The sequence below is a fragment of the Jaculus jaculus genome, chromosome 9, assembly GCF_020740685.1.
Source record: "Jaculus jaculus isolate mJacJac1 chromosome 9, mJacJac1.mat.Y.cur, whole genome shotgun sequence".
NCBI classification, from domain to species: domain Eukaryota; kingdom Metazoa; phylum Chordata; class Mammalia; order Rodentia; family Dipodidae; genus Jaculus; species Jaculus jaculus.
The window spans coordinates 28,353,879-28,371,706 of record NC_059110.1 but is presented as its reverse complement, the minus strand read 5'-3'; the positions used below and the strand labels follow the sequence as shown (position 1 = coordinate 28,371,706).

Below are 17,828 nucleotides of genomic sequence, written 5' to 3'. Positions count from 1 at the left end.
CAAGCAACAGCTTCAAAATGCAAAGCCAGATGCCAAATATTTATTAAAATAACATCGACAATGTATTCCAAGCATGATAAAGAATGTGACCATAGTCATTCCCACAAAGTATTTCCTGCTTGTCTAAGCATGACCAAGTGCTCAGGCATGAAGGCAAAACCAAAGCCGAGCAAAACTTGATATTATGTAATCGCATTCATGAAACAACTACAATTGTTTTTTTAAATGTAAGGTTTTAGGACTACTGAATTCCATGCACAGAGTGCTGCAACGGTACAGAATCCCTATTCTCCATACAACCCACTTGCTCAAGTAATCATCCTCCTCATAAAAGTACAAAAGAAGAGCTGGGGAGATGGCTTAGCACTTAAGGCACATGCCTAGGAAGCCTAAGGACCCATATTTGACTCTTCAGATCCCACGTAAGCCAGACATACAAAGTGATGCAAGCATACAAGGTCACACAGGCCCACAAAGTGGGACACATGTCTGGAGTTCAGTTACAGGGGCTGGAGGCCCTGGTACACCAATTCGCTCTCACGCTTGATCTTGCTCTCTCACATTAAAAATAATAAATAAATAAATAATAAAGGTCAGTCTGTTGGGCTTGCCTCAAAAAAAAAAAATTCTCTCTCTTTTGGGGGTCCACTCCTGAACTTACAGGCCCGTGCTCTGGTAAGTGCCCCTCATCTTGGCCCTTCTGGCCTGAGACGGGGATCCCTCTTCCATGTAGGCCTCCTGCCCCCTCCCACCTTCCACATGGTAAAAGCTCTCTGTACTTTCTCCGTTTTCTTTCTCTTCATCTCAGAAAGCCTTTCCAAACCTCATTTTTTTTTAAAGTTCAAAAGGTGAAAAAATAGGACACAAAAAAGAAAAGAAAATTTGCTACTTCAAAAAGGTACACAAAAGTCATATTTTTATCCTCTATATCTATGTTCAAATCAGTGTTTCCATAATAAACCCATTTTCTAGTTCTTGCTTTTTTTTTAATCTTCCTCCTGCATTTTTGGATTTGTGGTCCACTTGTTATTGTTCATGCACATAACCAGAAGTATGGATTGTATTGTTTGAAAATTATATTTTGTAGCAATTTTCACTAATGACTTGTACACATGTTCTCTGATACACATCTCACAAGATAGGTGACATTCAGTTTAATGACCTATGCAAGAGGATTTAGCCCCCGGTGACGAAGGCAGCTTTCTTTGCTCAGGAGAATGGGGTTCATAGGGTCCCCCATAGATGTGAGGCTAAGGTTTATTGTACTTTTGCTATTGAAAAATATTACATCCAGTTTTAAGAACAAAGGTAAATTCTAAGGCAATATTAAAAGTGAACAAAATCAGAAAAGATAATCATAACGTGAGCATGCATTAAATGAAGGGAAATTATATTGAAGGGACTCCATTCAATATGTAGCTATTATTGTTGATAATCTTAATCTAGGTATCAAATCAGATATGATAAGAGAATTTTTATTCAAGTTTTGGTTCACGATACAAAAATATAACAGGAAATAAAAACATCAGAATATCTAGTTATATAAGATAGAAATAGTCATTCAATAAAATGCTAAATTGGCAGACAAATGGCAAAGCCACTGGTACAATAGAGGCTGAAAGCTGACTGCTTGAGGATGACCTCAGTTTGTATTTTCATTTTTAAATGGGTCCCTTTGGAAAAGGGACATGGATGAGGGTAAGAATGGTACCAACCTGGGCTGTTTATATACTAACTATGTCTATTACTAATAAAAATAAAATATAAAAAAGTAGAAAATAACCTTAACATTTCATAAATGTCTATTGTTCCTTGTTTCTTGATTATTATTTTTCTGTTTAGGTGAAGAAAAGACTCTTGTTAGGGATGCTACACTCAAGAATAGAGTTCTACGTTTTCGAGAACCCTTTATTCTTTGCCTCTTAAAGTTCTAAGTTTTGAGGGATGTTGTTAGGATTTACTTTATAAGTAAAAGATAAAGGAAGTATGGATAAATACAGAGGTTCCTAACAAGTAAAGGTGGGGAAATTGCTTTAAGAACATATGAAAAGAAAAGTTCTATAAGATTCTTCACACGTGAGCCATCTCATTATCAGAGTGTTTATGATTTCCACATTGCAGAGTTCTCCAAAGCAGTCATAGAATCTTCATACAGCTCTCTTTACTTCTCTGGCTTCTTCTGTCCAACATGGGCTGGTATATTTCTGCCACTATGCAGTAACTGGAATGAGGCTTGAGGGCTTGAATCTGAACAGCCCTCTGAGTGCCTTCATACACTTTATGCTCCTGCGTGAAGGGGAAAAATTCAGATGCTAAATGGTTTCCAGTGAGTCACTGAATTGCTTTAACTCTGTTAAAATCTGTGAGTTGTATTTGATCCCCATAGTCAATGGGTCATAATGGTCCTTCCCAGACACAACTCTGTTCCCTAGAGCCCTTGGGCCACAACCCAGTAAAGTAGCGTGGCCGAGCTGGCACCACATCACCTAGCTTCTCCCTTAGTACTAAACCATGGACCAACCCAGTGGTCAGAATGTCACATTGTAGAATTTGAACCTTGCAGTGAGGAGAATGGTGGGGACTTGCAGAGATAACTGAAGAAGTGCCACAAGAAGTAAGAGAGACAGAGACAGAGAGAGAGACAGAGAGAGAGAGAGAGAGAGAGAGAGAGTTGGACTCACTTCCGGTGCACCTTTTCCTGTTCTGACAAAACCTGGTGGCGCTTAGTTTCCTGCTTCTGAATGCTCCATGAGAGAGCTTGTTATCTCCTAATAAACTCCCAGCTTCTCCTCTTTTTCATCTGACCCATTTTGAATGGGGTTTTCCCTCCTTCTAACCAAAGGAAACTTTTCTATAACAGGAACCTTGTGTTTACCACCAAACCTCGATGAAGACATTGATGGTGGATTCTCTAACAGGAAATTACCATAGTAAAATTGGTAAATAGATAATGCTAAGATTCAAAACCTAGCAAAGTAAATAAGATGTGCAAGCCAATAAAAAGTACACATTAATGGCAGGCCAATGAAATTAAATATTATTAATACCAATTTCTACATATGCAAGGAAGATTGAGTGGATTTGTAAGCTGAGTGTTTTGAAGGGCAATGCATACATATGACACACACATTACACACATGTCCACAGATGTATGTCCACATGCACGTTACACATGTCCCCACCACATTGTACACATGTCCACACAACACACATTACATGTATGTCTATACACATATACATTATATACATGCCCACATACATACACACAAGTGCATATACTCATAAATTCTGATTGTGATGCACACACTGACTGCTTATTAATGATAATGAGAGAATAAAAAGGCAGAAAAAATAAGGAGATAAAATATGAATACATGACATATAAATGTCTGAAATTTTAATAAGCAATGGAAAAATGCTAACATCTTTTTATCCGGACGTACCTTTTTTAGTGAGTTGTTAATTATAAAAACTCTGTATACAAACTCATAGTAATCTTCCATAGATATATTTTTTCTATTTTGGTCTCTATATGGCAAATTTGGAGCATGGAGACCCACCAGCAAAGATGCATTAGCTTGGGTCACAGTCACGACTGGAGGGTCTAGTGTGGCTGAAGAAAGAATGAAAAGGACTTATTACACACGCACACCTTACACGTCAGAGTCAGTCATTGTTACATGCAGAAACCTGCCAAATATCATTATGAAAACCTACTGCTGATGCCTACAATGCACATACGTGAAATGTTTCTTTGGAGATAATTTTATTTCTAAAGACCAATGCTTCTGTTTCACATTAAAAGGACATCTGCCAGGGCTGGAGAAATGGTTCAGCAGTTAACAGCACTTGCTTGCAAAGCCTGATGGCCTAGGGTTCGATTCCCCAGATATAAATCCAGGTGCACAAAGTGGCACCTGCATCTGGAGTTTGTTAGCAATGGATACAGTCCCTGGTGTGCCCATTTCTTCTCTTGCACTTTCTCCCTTTGAAAATGAATACATAAAAATATTTTTAAAAATAGGATATCTGGGCTAGAGAGATGGCTTAGCAGTTAAGGTGCTTGCCTGCAAAGCCAAAGGACCTCGGTTTGATTCCCCAGGACCTACATAAGCCAGATGCACAAGGTGGTACATGCTTCTGGAGTTTGTTTGCAGTGGCTGGAGGCCCTGGTACACCCATTCTTCTTCTCTTTCTCTCTCTCTCTTTCTCAAATAAATAAATTAAAAATAAAATAGGATATCTGTCAATTCCAAACCCATAGTGATTGCTCAAAGAAATTAAATGGAATAAATTTTAGGGGAAGATATTAGAGCAGGCAGGATATTATATATGTTGTGATGTAAAAATGTTAGACATTTGCACTGGAGGGATGGCTTAGTGGTTAAGGCATTTACCTGCAAAGCCAAAGGACCCAGGTTTGATCCCCCAGGACCCACGTTAGCCAGATGCACAAGGAGGCGCACATATCTAGAGTTCATTTGCAGGGGCTGGAGGCCCTGGCATGCCCATTCTCTCTCTCTCCCTCTTTCTTTGTCAAATAAATAAATAAATAATGAAATATAAAAATTTTAGGCATTTAATTGTCCCCAGGTTCACTAAAATTTTGCTAAGTGTAGATTTTTCTTAGGTATTCATTTTAATTTTCAGTTTATACACTCACATATGTTATAATTTTTGAAAATGAGTTCTTAACTTTAATGTAATCCAGTTTATTAGTGAGACTGATTTCCTTCATCATTAATACTTCTGGGGTCTGTCTTCCCCCAATGCATGAATGTGTTCTTGTATATTATCATCATCAACACATATTTTTCTCTAAAGGACCAAAGAGGCACTTTAATTTAGGCTTTGTGAACTAATGGTATGTGCTGCAACTATTAGCTGTGGTATAAAAGCATCCACAGACAGTATGTGAATGAAAGGGTTTGACAATACCCCATAAATTTCTATTACAAAAACAGAAACAGATAAATTGGATCCATGACCTGTAATTACTATTGTCGTTTTAATCAAACCAGACTTGATTTTATAAGAAGTTGATTTAATAGAAGGATAAGATTATTTTTTCAATTAATGTAACCTCTTTTAAAACACCAGAGTTACTCTATGAACTGCACCATGGACATAAATCAAATGTATCTTTCTTAAAGTAAATAAAATAAATATAGGATCCTGGAAAAGGACCAAGCTGGAGGTGAGGAGGCAGCAGAGTGGGTGAGGCTCCTCATCGTTGATATAAGAATGGCTCAAGTTAATTCTTTTATAGTGCTTTTACTCTTTACCTGTGGGGCTCTGGCATAAAACCACTTTTAAAAATACTTTATCAGCCAGGCGTGATGGTACATGCTTTTAATCCCAGCCCTTGGGAGGCAGAGGTAGGAGGATAACCATGTGTTCGAGGCCACCCTGAGACTCCATAGTGAATTCCAGGTCAGCCTGGGCTGCAGTGAGACCCTACCTCAAAAAACAAAACAAAAAAAAAACTTTATCTATTTGCAAGTAGAAAGGGGGGGGAGGGAGAGAGAGAGAGAGAGAGAGAGAGAGAGAGAGAGAGAGAGAGAAGCCAGGGCCTCTTGCCACTTTAAACCAGCATGCATGTGTTGCTTTGTGCATCTGACTTTATGTAGGTACCAGGGAATCAAACCAAGGCTGTTAGGCTTTGCAAGCACATGACTTTAACTACTAAGCCATATCTCCAGTCTATAAAAGCACAATTTTAAAGAATACTGCCACCTGGGCATGGTGGCACAGGCGTCTAATATCACTTGGAAGGCTGAGGTCACTGTTAGGCCAGCCCGGGCTACAAAGTGACCTCCAGATCAGTCTGGGCTATAGTGAGACTCTGCCTAAAAAATAAAAGAAAAGAGGGCTGGAGAGATGGCTTAGCTGTTAAGCACTTGCCTGTGAAGCCTAAGGACCCCAGTTCGAGGCTCAATTCCCCAGGACCCACTTTAGCCAGATGCACAGGGGGCACACGCGTCTGGAGTTCGTTTGCAGTGGCTGGAGGCCCTGGTGCGCCCATTCTCTCTCTCTCTCTCTCTATCTGCCTCTTTCTCTCTCTCTGTCTGTCGCTTTCAAATAAATGAAAATAAACAAAAAATAAAATAAAAACAATAAAAATAAAAGAAAGGAAAAGAAAGAACACTGCTCTTTTTCTTTTTTTAATAGGGAGTGGTCCTATAGAAAGAACTAAACCCTATGGACTCCACACCATCCCTATTTTGACAGGATGGTCTTAGCCTCCTCTTACCTCAGTCTGTGTCCTTGTTTATTCTTACTTATTGGATCTAATGAGTTATACTTTGTTTAAACTTGCCCTATTTAAGCTTAAATGTAATGAATTACTCCACAAATTCCCCTAATTGAGACACACCAGTTTAGTCATGAATCCTTTCCCTGAACTAGAGAATTATCTACTGGGCTTGAAGTTCACGTTCTGCCAAAACACAAGGTGCTGCAGATTAGCCTGTTCAATTTCTCTTCCTCTCTTCTGCTAATTAGAGGGCTGGGAGGAGAAGGGAGGTTTTTATGAGTTCTACTGCATTAGCATTTTGGACACCAAAAGTCTGAGCAATAAAAGAAAAAAACCCCAGCAATTTGGGCTTCATCAACTTAAAAACTTTTGTCTTTTAAATGACACCATCCAAATAGTGAAAAACTTCACAGGATGGCAAATGTGTCTGGAGTTCATTTGCAGCGGCAAGAGACCCTGTTGCTGTTACCTTTCTTGTGCTGTCAAACTGGGAGAGACAAGTGATATTGGAATAGTATTTCTGGTACATTGGTGTTTTCCTGCTGTTTTTTTTTTTTTTTTTTTTTTTTTTTTTTATCTTTTCTTTTTGGTCTTTCGAGGTAGGGTCTCACTCTGGCCCAGGCTGACCTGGAATTTACTCTGTAGTCTCAGGGTGATCTCAAACTCACGATGATCCTCCTACCTCTGCCTCCCGAGTGCTGGGATTAAAGGCGTGCGCCACCACACCCGACTTCCCTACTGTTTTAATGCTTTTATCAGCAGATTTCCTGCTATTACACACACCAACAGATATAGTGAATACCTTATTCATGGGCACAGTACCCCATGATAACTTGCTTATGATAGTGATTTTTTTTTTTGAGGTAGGGTCTCACTCTAGTCCAGGATGACCTGGAACTCACCATGTAGTCTCAACGGTGGCCTTGAACTCACAGTAATCCACATACCTCTGTCTCCCAAGTGCTGGGATTGATAGTGATTTTTTTGTAAGAAGTAAGTCAAGTCCCATATAGGAATATTTTTGCCAAATATCTCTTTGCTTAGAAATATCTGGCTCTATAAGAAGGTGAAATATATCATTAAAAACTAAAAACTGGGGCTGGAGAGATGGCTTAGCGGTTAAGCGCTTGCCTGTGAAGCCTAAGGACCCCGGTTCGAGGCTCGCTTCCCCAGGTCCCACGTTAGCCAGATGCACAAGGGGGCGCACGCGTCTGGAGTTCGTTTGCAGAGGCTGGAAGCCCTGGCGCGCCCATTCTCTCTCTCTCCCTCTGTCTTTCTCTCTCTGTCTGTCTTTCTCTCTCTGTCTGTCGCTCTCAAATAAATAAAAAAATTAAAAAAAAAAAAAACAAACTAAAAACTGGGCTGGAGAGATGGCTTAGCAGTTAAGTGCTTGCCTGTGAAGCCTAAAGACCCCAGTTCAAAGCTTAATTCCCCAGTACCCACTTTAGCCAGATGCATAAGGGGGTACACGCATCTAGAGTTCATTAGCAGTGGCTGGAAGCCCTGGTGTGCCCATTCCTTCTCTCTCTCTCTCTCTCTCTCTCTCTGCCTCCTTCTCTCTGTCTGACACTCTCAAATAAATAAATAAAAATGAACTAAAAATTAAAAAAAACTAAAAACTGAGTTGGTTTATGAAATGGCATAGGCTCTAAGCCTGTGACCAATATATGATATTGTTTCTTTTATAGTGTTCACTGATGTAGGAATCAAAAGTGAGAGTGGGAAAGGTGACTCTTACTTTTCCATGCAGTGAATTACTGTGAAATTTCTCTACCGTAGGCTTGTTTTTTAATTTCTCTGGCTTATAACACAAATAAATTGCAAAGAATCAGAAGTTGTGAACAGTTCTGGACCATGTGGTGCTCTTTGTGTTGTTTAGAGAATGAAGGTTAGTTCTGATTATCAGGGGAAAATGAGCTGTTATACAAGGGAGAATTCAAAGTGTGCTTACTATCCTCTAGATGCCGCTTAGAACTTCTATAACCAATAAGAAAATTTCCATAAGATCACGTCAAGTTAGCAAAAGAAAAAACAAAGGGACACCTGATGAATGGAGGGGAAAATTGGTGACTGACCGTAAAATAAACACTGACTGAAAATGAGGGAAGAACTCATGGTGACTATAATCTCACAAGTCCTTGTGACTATAAAGACCTAAGGACTGGTGTTTTCTTTCCTGTTTTGTTATGCATATATTTAATATGTACACATTCCAATTTTTCTCACTCCATTTCTCCTAATATACTTTTTCCCTTTTAAATACTGGCATACTGTTGCTGAACTAGAAAACAAAACACAACCTCATTATAGAGATTTGCAGTAGATGAAAATTCCAAGCAGGCTGCCTTGGCCCAAGAGGAGGGTTCTAACATATTTTATGAAACCTGTTGGTGATGGTTACTTGGACAATTTACACCTTAGATTATCCATACAGCCTTCTGTGATTATGACTCAACTAGGAGAGAAATAAGCTTCATCCAGAAGTGAATGCTGAATGCAGTTTTGGTCTCTCATTTTGTTTTCTATAGCAAGGACGAATTCAGGTCTCAGGCAGGGAGGTGAGCTTTCTTCCACGGCTACATTCCCAGTCCCTGGTCTGGTTGAGGAGGCAACTGAAAGTCTTAATTTCCTAAATTGACAATTTTTTTTTTCTAACATGGCTATTTTCAGGAGCTTAAACCTCTTATTGAAGGAAGGATTAGATAATATAACTTGGATTCTGCTGTCTAAAAATACTTTTGTCTTTTAAAATAACAGTCTGGCGACCTGTCAGAGCAGAGTCGCTGCAGTCCGGGCAGGGTAGTGAAAACTATGACACTGGGTCATGGCTCAAGCACTGCATTTGGTTTGCCCCAGAAGGGTAATAAAAGCAGTGTGTCGTGTAGTCTGGAGAAATCCATCATGTGGGATGATTGCATGGACCGGAGTGGCCTATCCAAGCACCCAGAGGCTCTGCAAAGGCAGGAAAGGGAAAATCAGAGCAGCACCCAGGAACTCACTTTCCCACACCGGAGTGAAGCGTGGCGTGAGGCTCCAGCCTGAATAGCTCCCGGCCCGGGCCGACCTCACCCTCCCATAGTAAGGCTCCTCCAGAGCTGACGTCTCGTTGGTCAGGTCACAAAAGAGTGCTGGGGTCCCCCAACAGCCCTCTTTATTTTTCCATTGTCTCTCTCCGTACCTAAAGCAGGGAAAGACAAAGCCATCAGGTTTTTTTCTCCAGTTGAGGACCCTTCTGTTCTATTGGTGTTTTTTTTTTTTTTTTTTTATACAGATGGACTATCTTGAAGAATATGGAAAAATTCCTGCCCATTAACCAAAGTGTTAGCTTGCCAAAAGATAAATTCAACCTTGAGAACTTCTGTCTCACTATTATTGTCTGTATTTCTTAGCCACGTATGTCTACTAGTGTATGGACCAATTTCCATGTTGTAAATACTCACTCTTCGAATCCTTACTGCTTCTGAGGTTTCAACTGTGGGGTTTTTCGCCCCTACTTCTCATCAGCCTACTGTTGAGTATAAAGCTGATTCTCAGAAGTTGCCTTGATGCGTCCTATCAGGTGATAGTTGCCAACCACACAGGCTCACCTCTTTTTTGAAACCTGAGTAGAGGTTGTAGTGAGGGCTCCCTAGGAAGTCCAGTGACTAGGGACTGGGAGAGACGGGGGAAGATTTCATGAAAGGTGATGAGACAAAGGTACCTACTGAGTCCAGGAAGTGGTGGAACTTCCAAAGGAAAGAGTCACGCTTCTCTTCACACATTAGAGGAATGCAGGAAGGTGATGGAGCTGAGCAGGGAGCAGAGGCTGAGGAGAAAGGTCCTCCTCGCAGAATAGCTTCTAATCTAACTTTCAAGACCATCTGATAACTGATATTGGGGCTAGGGGAATTGCTTAGTGGTTAAGGCATTTACCTACAAAGCCAAAAGATCCTGGTTCAATTCCCCAGGACCCACATAAGCCAGATGCACAAGAGGACGCACGCGTCTGGAGTTCGTTTGCGGTGGCTGGAGGCCCTGGTGCTCCCATTCTCTCTCTCTGTTTGTCTCTTCCTCTATCTCTTCCTCAAATAAATAAGTAAATAAGTTATTTTTAAAAATAGCCAGTATTGCTGGTCTCTACACCCTGCAGTCTATGTAGTGACTATAGCATCATGGAATCAGGATTAAAAGAGAACCATCCAGGGCTGGAGAGATGGCTTAGTGGTTAAAGCCCTTGCCTGCAAAGCCTAAGGACCCATGTTTGATTCTCCAGGTACCACATTAGCCAAATGCACATTGTGGCACATGTGTCTGGAGTTTGTTTGCAGTGGCTAGAGGCCCTGATGCACTTATTCTCTCTCCCCCCCTCTGACCCTCTGTATCTAATAAATAAATAAAACAATTAAAAAAGAGAACCAGGCTGGAGAGATGGCTTAGCGGTTAAGCGCTTGCCTGTGAAGCCTAAGGACCCTGGTTCGAGGCTTGGTTCCCCAGGTCCCACGTTAGCCAGATGCACAAGGGGGCGCACGCGTCTGGAGTTCGTTTGCAGAGGCTGGAAGCCCTGGCGCGCCCATTCTCTCTCTCTCCCTCTATCTGTCTTTCTCTCTGTGTCTGTCGCTCTCAAATAAATAAATAAATAAAAAATTTAAAAAAAAAAAAAGAACCATCCACACACATGGAACACAAGTTGATGATTCATTAGTATTATTTATTTATTTATTTTGGTTTTTTGAGATAGGGTCTCACTCTAGCCCAGGCTGACCTGGAATTCACTATGGAGTCTCAGGGTGGCCTTGAACTCATGGCGATCCACTTAACTTCTGCCTCCCAAGTGCTGGGATTAAAGATGTGTGCCACCATGCCTGACTAGTATTATTTGTTAATGGCACATTGTCTTTGCTAGTGGAACTTAAGGAAAATGACTGCTTCTCTTTCACTACGATTCCTCCTTTTTGCCCTGTCCAAAATGACAGCTGTTAAGAGTAGACCCACATGAGTTGGATATAATCAAATAGAAATTTTCAAAATTATAAATTTTCATTGTGCTGTTGACAACACTATAGAGACAGAAATGGTTCCAGGTACTTTGGAATAGGAGGTTTATATAAACTTGGAGCTTATTGAAAAAGAACTATAATTTTCCTTCAAGGTCTTCATTAACTTCATGGTGAATCACCTTATAACCCACTTATGACTTTGGCCCCAATCAGATTCATTTTGGTCTCATTTATACTGCCTCAGAGGATGTATAATAAGAGTACCAATGTCTGCTTCCTATATGCTCAAAGCCCCTCAAGCCATGTACAAATGTACTTATGCAATGAATAATATTTATTGTAAAGATTAATACATAATATAGTTGCTCAACAAGATATGTAGAGAAAAGCAGGAACAATGAAAGATATGGAAACTTCTAGAGATATAGTTTATAAAACTGATAAGAAAATCTGAGCTAAGATCTACTCCAGGCTGGAGAAACATAGGTGAATTCGTGGAGTAAGATATTTTGGATCATTTCTACATCTGATTTTCTAAATTTATTTTTTTAATAGTTTATTTATTTGAGGGGGAGAGAGAGAGGAGAGAGAGAGAGAGTGGACACCAGGACCTCTAGCCACTGCAAACAAACTCCAGATGCATGAGCCACCTTGTGCATCTGGATTACGTGGGTACTGGGGAATTGAACCTGGGTCCTTTGGCTTTGCAGGCAAGTGTCTTAACTACTGAGCCATCTCTCTAGCCCCGGTGTTCTGAATTTCCAATGACAAGCCAGGAAAGCTTAAAAAGTAGTACCTCCTTCTCATGCTTGGCCAGATCCTCAGTCTATGTGAGGGGAGGAAAGTTGCTATCTCCAAGTCAGGAGTGGTTGTTTTTATGTCTTGACCCAGGAAAGAGTTGATTATATCTGAGTTTTGACAATGATCCAGCAAAACTAGATTGAAGATCTCACAAGCGGGGCATGTGGCAGCCTGCCCCATTGTATGCACATGTCTATAGGAGTCATTCATATTTGGAAAGACTTTGTTTGATAGTAAATCTTCTCTAAACAATAACTGATGGATTTAAAATGTGTTTTACATGGTCACTTTCATGTTTGCCACAGCCCATTTTAACCTTGACTGAGTACTGGCTCAGTGCTAGCTAAGCAAGTGGCTTCTAGCATTCATGCTGGGAGGTCTCCATGGGCTGGAATACAACCAAAAGTCTACTTGCTGGGCTTCTTAGGGTTGATGTATCTGTTCTAAAAACCGCATATTGCCATGCCTTTATGTGACAGCCTTCTGTCCCTGTCTCTGCTTCTCAACTTATAAAACACACACACACCCTGGCAACAACAAAACAGATCTCAGATCCCAAAACACTCCACTGCATTCTAGAACTTACTCTGTGGCCTTCCCTGTCAATACAAAAAAAAAAAAAAAAGTTAATTTACTTACATTTTATACTGCACAAAGTAGATACTGCTATTGTCAGCAAGAGTCCGCCCAGGCTGCCAATGCAAGATGTTGTGGAAATTCCGAGATTGGAATCGGACCCTCTGAGGCTTCAGAGGTTCATAGGCTGTCTGACTTTCTAAAATAAGAGAAGAAATCCCAGGACACTGAATGAGCCCTGTTGTTATTGGCAGAAGTTTTTTTTTTTTTCCCATTATTATTATTTTTTTTATTTTGTGTGAGAGAGAGAGAGCAAGAGAAAGAGAGTGAGAGACAGACAGAGAGAGAGAGAGAGAGAGAGAGGGAGGGAGGGAGGGAGAGAGAGAGAGGGAGGGAGGGAGGGAGAATTGGCACACCTGGGCCTCAGCTGCTACAATCGGATGCCAGACGCTTGCGCCACCTAGTGGATATATGCAACCTTGCACTTGCCTCACCTTTGTGCGTCTAGCTTATGTGGGGTCTGGAGGGTGGAACATGGGTCTTTAGGCTTCACAGGCAAGCACCTTAACCACTAAGCCATCTCTCCAGCCCTTAAATTTTTTTTTGAAATGTTTATTTTTTTTAGAAGGTGTTTTTTTTTTTCTTTTTTTAAAGGCAGAGTCTCACTCGATCCCAGCCTAGGCTGACCTGGAATTCACTATGCAGTCTCATGGTGGCCTCAAACTCAGGGCGATTCTCCAACTCTGCCTCCCCAGTGCTGGAATTAAACGCATGCGCCACCCTACCCAGTGTAATTTTTTAAAGAACTTTTTAATATACTTCCTGCATCAGGATTCCCTGGGGTAATCCCTCCAAGTGCAGATAGTGGAGACAGAGCTAGAAGTGGATATTTTTAACTTGTCAATGTGATGAATTTGTTTCATGACAAACAACCTTCCTCTCCCTCCCTCCCTCCCTCCCTCCCTCCCTCCCTCCCTCCCTCCCTCCCTTTCTCTTCCCTTCCCTTCCCTTCCCTTCCCTTCCCTTCCCTTCCCTTCCCTTCCCTTCCCTTCCCTTCCCTTCCCTTCCCTTCCCTTCCCTTCCCTTCCCTTCCCTTCCCTTCCCTTCCCTTCCCTTCCCTTCCCTTCCCTTCCCTTCCCTTCCTTCACTCTTCTTACTTTTCAGTTTGGGGATTGAACCCAGGACTTTACATGCTAGGCAATTGCTCAAGGTCAAATCGCCCAGTGATGTGTTTTAGAGTAGAAGAATTATGTGGTATCCTTCCATTGCTCTCTCCAAGCTGTAGAGCAATGAGACTCCTGAGAGATTATTGTCCTAATTTCCTTCCCACATAGTGATGAGATATAATGACTGAGGCGCAAAACATGAGGAGAGATGGATGAAGACCCTGCCTTCTGAATCCCAGCCCCAAAACAGAATTGCTCCCCTACTCTGGCCCATGCTTCAGCAAAACCTCCTCAGGATCTTACCACAGGGCCTCAGGTTCTGGAGCCAGTCAAACCCAGCCAGAAGAGAAAATGACTTTGCTTGGCTTATATTTTATTCCTCAAATCATGTGACACGAGTACTCAGTTTTACCCACATTTAATCTGATGAAGGCAGGGTACTTGTGGCAAAATTTCTCCCAGGACCCAAAATTTTTGACATGTGAAGAGAAAGGGATGGTTTCCAAATGATGTTAACATTGCTATTTAATTTTTAAAAAATATTTATTTATTTATTTGAGAGAAATAGAGAGAGGCAGACAGAGAGAGATTGAGAGAGAACAGGCACGCCAGGGCCTCCAGCAGCTGCAAACAATCTCTGGACGCATGTGCCACCTTGTGCATCTGGCTTATGTGGGTTCTGGAGAATCGAACCATGGTCCTTTGGCTTTGCAGGCAAGCTCCTTAACTGCCAAGTCATTTCTCCAGCCCAGCTATTTAATTTTTATTTGTATTTTGAGTGCTTCTCGAAGCACGTATATGCTGGTGTGTCCTTGGAAAGAGACCACGACCACAGTTAATTTTGCTCACCCAAATCGCTACCTGCTTAATCATATTTAAAACACAAAGATTCCAGAAGTTCTTGGGAGATGACAAGGACAACTACTTGATGATCCACATAGAATTGAGAGCCTAAGTTGGAGAAAGATGGCTTCTGCCCTCCATGTCTTTTGTCTGGATTTCTTCTGTGAGCTTTGAAACAACCTCAGTACTGCCACCAAACTCAGCATAGAGCTCTGTCCCCGAGCCCTGAGGGACTTTTTACCTTTATTCCCTCTTTGAATTTACCAGCTCTTTGATGAGGAAGGTGCTCCGATAGACTTCCTCATACAATCTAAAGACCAAGATGGGGAAAGGTGAAGGAATCGTGCCCAGCAGCAAAGGTTGAAGGTGATTTTGCTCCTTGGCTGACTCTACAACCTCACTCTTTTACTCAAAGCCTTGGGGAGAGGAGCTAATGGGAAAGGCAGAATCATCAGAGGTGAACATATGCTTTCACCTCCTTCCACCTCTTCTTCCTTATTGACTCCCATTGAACATTGAACAGACATAAATACTCAATATGTAACATGCACCATGCTCATTCTTTTCAACTTGTTTCATTCTCACACCCATCAAATGAAGTTGGTATTGTTATTATTAACTTTCCAGATGTGGAAACTGCTCTTAAAGAAGATATATATATATGTGTGTGTGTGTGTGTGTTTAAAAAATTGGGGGTGGCGCTGGAGAGATGGCTTAGCAGTTAAGTGCTTGCCTATGAAGCCTAAGGACCCCAGTTCGAGGCTCGATTCCCCAGAACCCACATTAGCCAGATGCACAAGGGGGCGCAGGCATCTGGAGTTCATTTGCAGTGGCTGGAGGCCCTGGCACGCCCATTCTCTCCCTCTCTTTCTCTCTCTCTCTCTCTCTCTGCCTCTTTCTCTCTCTGTCACTGTCAAATAAATAAATGAAAATAAACAAAAAAATGAAAAACAATTGGGGGGCCTGGAGAGATGGCTCAGTGGTCAAGGCACTTGCCCGCAAAGCCTAACAACCCAGGTTCTATTCCCCAGTACCCACATAAATCCAGATGCACAAGGTGCCAAATGCATCTGGAGTTCCTTGGCAGTGGCTGGAGGAGTACCCTTTCCCTCTCTCTGTCTCTCTTCTCTCCATCTCTTTCTGGTTGAAAATCAATAAAGATATTTCTAAAAGTAATTTTAGAGAGGGAGAGGAGAGTATGGGCACAGCAGGGCCTCCTGCCACTGCAAATGAACTCCAGACACATGCGCCACTTTGTGCATCTGGCTTTATGTGGGTACTGGGAAACTGAAGCACAGGCCCTTAGACCTTGCAAACAAGCACCTTTAATCTCTGAGCCATCTCTCCGGCCTAAAATTGTGTATAAACCTGGTGAGTTGCAGAGTCAGGGTCATTTTGATGGCACTTGAACACCTGCTAAGTGACTTCTTGTTGTTACCAAGTACCAGAGGCCTAGTCTACTTCAGTTTAAAGAATTCTATTAGATTCAGCCTGGAGTTGCTTTTATGCATGGTCACCAAACAATGTTTTATTTGTGGGTGTGGTAGCGCATGCCTTTAATTCCAGTACTTAGGAGGCAGAGGTAGGAGGATCGTTGTAAGCTTGAGGCCAACCTAAGGCTACATAGTGAATTCCAGGTCAGCCTGGGATGGAGTGAGACCCTACCTAAAAAAAAAAAAAAAAAAAAAAAATCCTATGCTTGTCAGCATAAAGTACCCTGCGGTACCCATCTATTGACTTGGGATTCCAGTGGTCTTGCTGAGAGGTATATTGTGGCAATAAGAAATTCTACACTCATGGCCTTGGGAGATGGCTCTGCTGTTAAGGCATTCATCTTAAAAACCTCCTGGTCTGGGCTGGAGAGATAGCCTAGCAGTTAAGCGCTTGCCTGTGAAGCCTAAGGACCCCAGTTCGAGGCTCGATTCCCCAGGACCCACGTTAGCCAGATGCACAAGGGGGCGCATGCATCTGGAGTTCATTTGCAGTGGCTGGAGGCCCTGGAGCACCCATTCTCTCTCTCTCTCTCTCTCTCTCTCTGTCACTTTCAAATAAATAAATAAAAATAAACCAAAAAAATTAAAAAAAATAAAGTAAAACCTCCTGGTCTGGGTTCAATTACCAGTGCCCATAGAAAGCCAGGTGCAAGGGGCTGGAGAGATGGCTTAGTGGTTAAGTGCTTGCCTGTGAAGCCTGAGGACCCCCATTTGAGGCTTGATTCCCCAGTACCCACATAAGCCAGATGAACAAGGTGGTGCACGCACGTTTGCTGTGGCTGGAGGCCCTGATGAGCCCATTCTCTCTCTCTCTCTTTCTCTCTCTGCCCCCCCCCCCCCCGTCTGTTGCTCTCAAATAAAACAAACAAACAAATAAAGCCAGATGCACAAAGTGGTACATGCATCTGGAGTTCTTTTGCAGTGGCAAGAATCCCTGGTGTGCCCATTCTCTCTCTCTCTCTCTCACACACACATACACATACACAAATAAATAAAAATATTAAAAATACATTATTTACTCTTGAAGATCTTTCTGTAAATACCATTTGTGTCTCTGTCCCATGAGGGACATTGCTGTTAGCACTCAGCATGCACATTAACTCATTGCATCTTCACAGCGACCTATAATCCCCACTGCACAGATCAGGAAACTGGAAAGACACAGGGTGTTAAGGAAACTGCTTATTTTTTGAAGATAGTAAATGTTAGTTGAAATTAAAGACTACTTGGCTCCGGGTTCTATGGCCGTGCCCTTTGGAGCAAAAGAAGCTCCAGTAGTGCCCTATGATGTTCTCCCATGGGTGCAGAGCTGCTCTGGAGCCATTCTGGCTGCCTAGAGAAATTGATCCCTTGTCTCTCCTGACCCATGGTGATCTAAGAAAGCTGAACTCTTTACAAAGCCCAGAACAACATTGATGTCATCCCTAACTGTGCCTTGGGCAGACTCAGACTGTCAGCTGGGCAGCTGGAAAGCAAATGAGGCACTCACCTCCTCTCTCACCTCCTCTGCCGGCCAGGACCAACCTGATGAGGAAACAGAGGAACCAGTGTGTAGGCATGCTGGTTGCAAGTGCGCCTTGCCCGTCACCATCACCAGCATTCCCTTCTACGAGGAGACAGCTCAGAAAAGGGAACTGGGGCATTCTCAGTGGACCATCCCTACGTAGGATTAGCCAATGACAAATGCTTTCTTAAAAGCATTTTAATTTGTAGCACT

General features: G+C 42.0%; 1 protein-coding gene across 1 annotated transcript; it reads right to left on the bottom strand.

Moving 5' to 3' along the window:
* Nucleotides 1–2,136: 2,136 nt before the first annotated feature.
* Il22ra2 (interleukin 22 receptor subunit alpha 2) lies at nucleotides 2,137–17,670 on the bottom strand. The gene is made up of 5 exons (XM_004651318.2): nucleotides 17,601–17,670; nucleotides 12,673–12,808; nucleotides 9,256–9,434; nucleotides 3,444–3,613; nucleotides 2,137–2,286 (listed from the first exon to the last, which is right to left on the bottom strand). Exons 1-5 carry the CDS (start codon nucleotides 17,668–17,670, stop codon nucleotides 2,137–2,139), a joined length of 705 nt encoding a protein of 234 aa, XP_004651375.2.
* Between the last annotated feature and the right edge of the window lie 158 nt (nucleotides 17,671–17,828).